A 3,622-nucleotide genomic window follows, 5' to 3' on the forward strand; every position below is an offset into this window, starting at 1 on the left:
ATATAAAAACTTAGCAACTTACTTACCAACTGTATAAAGATGAATATTTTTATAAACAAATTTATATGAGCTTTTGGACTCAACTTATCATAGACCACCTTGGCCAGAGCTTAATTTGGAGCAATTCAAATGTTACTAGTCTTAGAATATGTTTGGTTTTCTTTCTGGAGTATTCCAAATTCAGTTTTGAGAGTGAACTCATGACATATTTAGTTACCTTTTAAAGTAGTTTGCATTAGCCTATAAACTGAGTTTTGTAGAAGCAAGACTTAGATTATTTCTGCAAATTCAGTTTACAATCTTAAATTTAACCCATGGTTAAGTTTACAAACTTTAATCCAAGCACAGACTTGGGCTAGATGTAACCAAAGGTACTTGTCGAATCGAGTGGGAGTAGAGATTTTTATATCGGTAACTAAAATTTTACACGCAAAGAAAAGTAGTTCTATAATATTTACAAATCTTCATCCTATAACTGAGATATTAGTAAACTTAATTATCATAAATTTATACATATCCCTGATCTAGACGTTTCAAAATTCGAAGGCATGTAACAAATAAAACTTGTCCCTGATCCACACTTACCACGGTTTTCCTAGGAATTCCAAAAGATCATACACATGAAGACATTCTATATTAGTGTTACCTAGGAGCTGCCATATTCGATATTATCCCAGCTTCCGAAGCTGTTTGTTCCATGTCTCCTCTGTGATTGTTCACCATGATGAGAATCTGCAAAGCTTCTTGATTCATGTCCACCCTCGAATTTAATCTCCATTATCCTTCTAACGGCTTCCGCCATGTCTAACCGCCACTGAGGGTTGCTTTCAGTGCAAGCAGCACCAATGTGGAGGAGTTGCTCCATCTCACCAAGCCAATTCCTAGAGCCTGCAATCTCAGGATCAAGCACTTCTGATTCCCTTCCCTCAGAGATTGCAGTTTCCACCCATTGCACCACATCAGCCCCACCCTTTCCATTGCTGAGATACTGAGAAGGGAACCTCCCTGTCAGTATCTCAATTATCACAACACCAAGACAGTAAACATCGCAACTGCGCGAAACCTGGCCTTGTTGTGCTGCCTCTGGTGCCTTGTAAGCGAATAGTGTTTGTGCAATGGTTGAAGGGTTAACCATGTGGCTGAACCCGTAATCTACAAGCATTGGTTCATTGTCTGGTCCAAGGAGAACATTGCTGGACTTGAGATTCCCGTGTGGAAGATCCGAGGAACCAAGTACTGTGTAAAGATAATGCATTCCTTGCGCGATTCCTCGTACAATCTTCAAACGAGCAGGCCAATCTAGCTCAACATGAGATGCTCCCCTATCACCTGCAAATATAGTGAAATTCTATGATGCTTTCGGAAATGTTAAGAGTTTTAGTACTGTCATTAAGAAATTCTCTTTCTCTTGATATGTGCAAACTCATTTAACTTTTGGCGCAAAATATAACTGTACCGTGATCATTGGATTAATTTCTCTGAATACCATAGTAACTCGGTTCTTGTGTTTGACAAGAGCTTATTTAAAAAATGTCAATTAAGTCGTGTATCTAATTGATGCATCTTACCATATTTGAAAAGGACAAAACTTAGATACAGTTCTTTGAGTATTTTGTGTTGTTCTCTTATCAGAATTAAAGTTTTTTTCCTAATAAGTGACCTATGTTGATTTTTAATACAAACCTTTATTATGCAGACTCCAATTTATATCAGAGAACTATCCTAAAAGTATATCAATGAATTCTGCATCTAAATTTTGTATATGTGAAAATGTTGAGTTGAACTTGAAGAAGTTAGGAAAAATAAGTGTTACCATGCAGAGAAAACAATAAACTGCCTCTTGGAACATACTCAGAGATGACTAGTTTCTCATCCTTTCTGAAATGATAAGCTAAAGGTGTCAATATATTCCAGTGTTTAAGCATTGTTAGCTTCCTCATCTCTGCATCAAAATCATCTTTCTCCAAAACATTCATCTCTCTAGTTCTTTTCACCACCACTGCCACTCCATTAGCCAAGACGGCCTTGTAAGAAGATCCAAAGCTTCCATTTCCGAGCACTTCCGCGGCCGCCCTCATCAAATCGGGCATCCCAAACACGCCCTTCTCGTTGTTCACCATCACAAGCTCTCCAGCGTTTTTGCTCTGAGAAGATATACATCCCCTTCTGGAAGATGATTTTTTCACCGGTGTACTTGAAGTTGAAGCTGTGTCCAAATCCCTTTTCACTGGTGCAGTCACTTGAACTTCCACTGAACCTTCATTCGCCTCTTGTCCAACTGTGCCAAAATTCTCCTCCTTCTTTCTCCTTGATCTCACGATTAAAAACACAACTAGTGAGACAAGAAACACACTTGCTAGTATAATGCCAGCAACCTCAAATGAGCTACTTCTATGTGGCACAGAAGGCACATCATCACCAACAATGGGACTAGGGCTTGGGGGCTCCATTGTCTTTTCACATGATTTCCCTAACTTTTCATCACAAAGACCAGAGTTCCCTGAAAAAGAACTCACATTGAATCTCAACAAACCAGCAGGGATTCCACCTTCCAATTTGTTGTTGGAAACATTGAATTTCACCAAGGATGGGTTACTCAGATCAGGAATATTTCCAACAAACTGGTTGTTCTCAAGGTGCAACTCCATGAGCTGAGGAATTTCGACCAGCGATGATGGAATCTTCCCCGTGAATTGGTTATCAGCAAGCCACAGTTTCTTCAAAGACCTCATTCTCTGGAAATAATCCATGGGAATATCCCCAGAAAACTTGTTTCCTTGCAAATACAAGGCCTTCAAGAACCCGATTCTGTGGAATTCAGGCATGGAACCTGAGAAAGCATTGTTGTTGAGGCTGATGGTTCGAAGACCCTTGAGTTCAAGCAATGGATCAACGTGTATTTCCCCTGCTAACCCGATTCCTCCAAGGCGAAGCCCCGTTACAACGCCGTTGTTGCAGGCAACACCTTCCCATTGATCTTCTTCACTGCAAGGTGCAGAACCGGGGACCCAAGTATCCAAAAGTTCAGGATTGGAGAATGAACTTTTGAGACTCACCAAAGCTTCAGCTTCTGTCATGGAATATATCGCAGGCAAAGTGACGATGATGATGAGAGTTGGCTGGAGGATTATTGCCGGAGCTATGGCCATTACTTTGTTATTGACAACTATGGAAAGTGATTTTGATTTTTTCTTTTCTTTCGGGTCATTGCTTTCTGCTATTTTCTTGTGACCCCTAGCATGCATGCATTTGCATGGTGAGGGGGTCTCTTTAGGGAGAGTGCAAAGAGAGCCTCACAATGATACAACCCTCTAGGGAAGAGAGAGAGAGCGAGTTGGAGTTTTGGTTGAACAAGTCAAGACCGCTATATAATTAATTAATTATAGTATGTTACTGGTATTGTGCCCGTTTGTGTTCCAAATATTAATGTTATTGTTGGTGTAAAACAAATACGTATCTATTTTATCGGTAGTTAATAAGTATCTAATTGTTATCCTGATCTAGAACATAGATATCTCTTTTATATGAAACAATCTTATTTAATTATTTAACAGATTGATAATCTTGGTTGAGTTGAGTAAAATTGATTATCAACAGTAAAATTCTTCCTTTTTTAAGTATA

At 39.1% G+C, this 3,622-nt stretch overlaps 1 protein-coding gene across 1 annotated transcript; it reads right to left on the minus strand.

Moving 5' to 3' along the window:
* Window positions 1-467: 467 nt before the first annotated feature.
* LOC114389301 (pollen receptor-like kinase 3) lies at window positions 468-3,220 on the minus strand. Its single transcript, XM_028349941.1, has 2 exons — window positions 1,814-3,220; window positions 468-1,329 (listed from the first exon to the last, which is right to left on the minus strand). The coding sequence occupies exons 1-2, from the start codon at window positions 3,147-3,149 to the stop codon at window positions 647-649; spliced, it is 2,019 nt and encodes a 672-aa protein (XP_028205742.1). The 5' UTR covers window positions 3,150-3,220; the 3' UTR covers window positions 468-646.
* Between the last annotated feature and the right edge of the window lie 402 nt (window positions 3,221-3,622).

Source organism: Glycine soja, chromosome 16 (genome assembly GCF_004193775.1).
Source record: "Glycine soja cultivar W05 chromosome 16, ASM419377v2, whole genome shotgun sequence".
In the NCBI taxonomy this organism is placed as follows: Eukaryota; Viridiplantae; Streptophyta; class Magnoliopsida; order Fabales; family Fabaceae; genus Glycine; species Glycine soja.

Excerpts from the sequence above, each read along its gene's own strand:
- LOC114389301 (XM_028349941.1), bottom strand. The coding sequence starts at position 3,149 with ATGGCCATAGCTCCGGCAATAATCCTCCAGCCAACTCTCATCATCATC. Across the intron at positions 1,330-1,813 it reads TTTATTGTTTTCTCTGCATG|GTGATAGGGGAGCATCTCAT; the intron begins GTAACACTTATT and ends CTATATTTGCAG.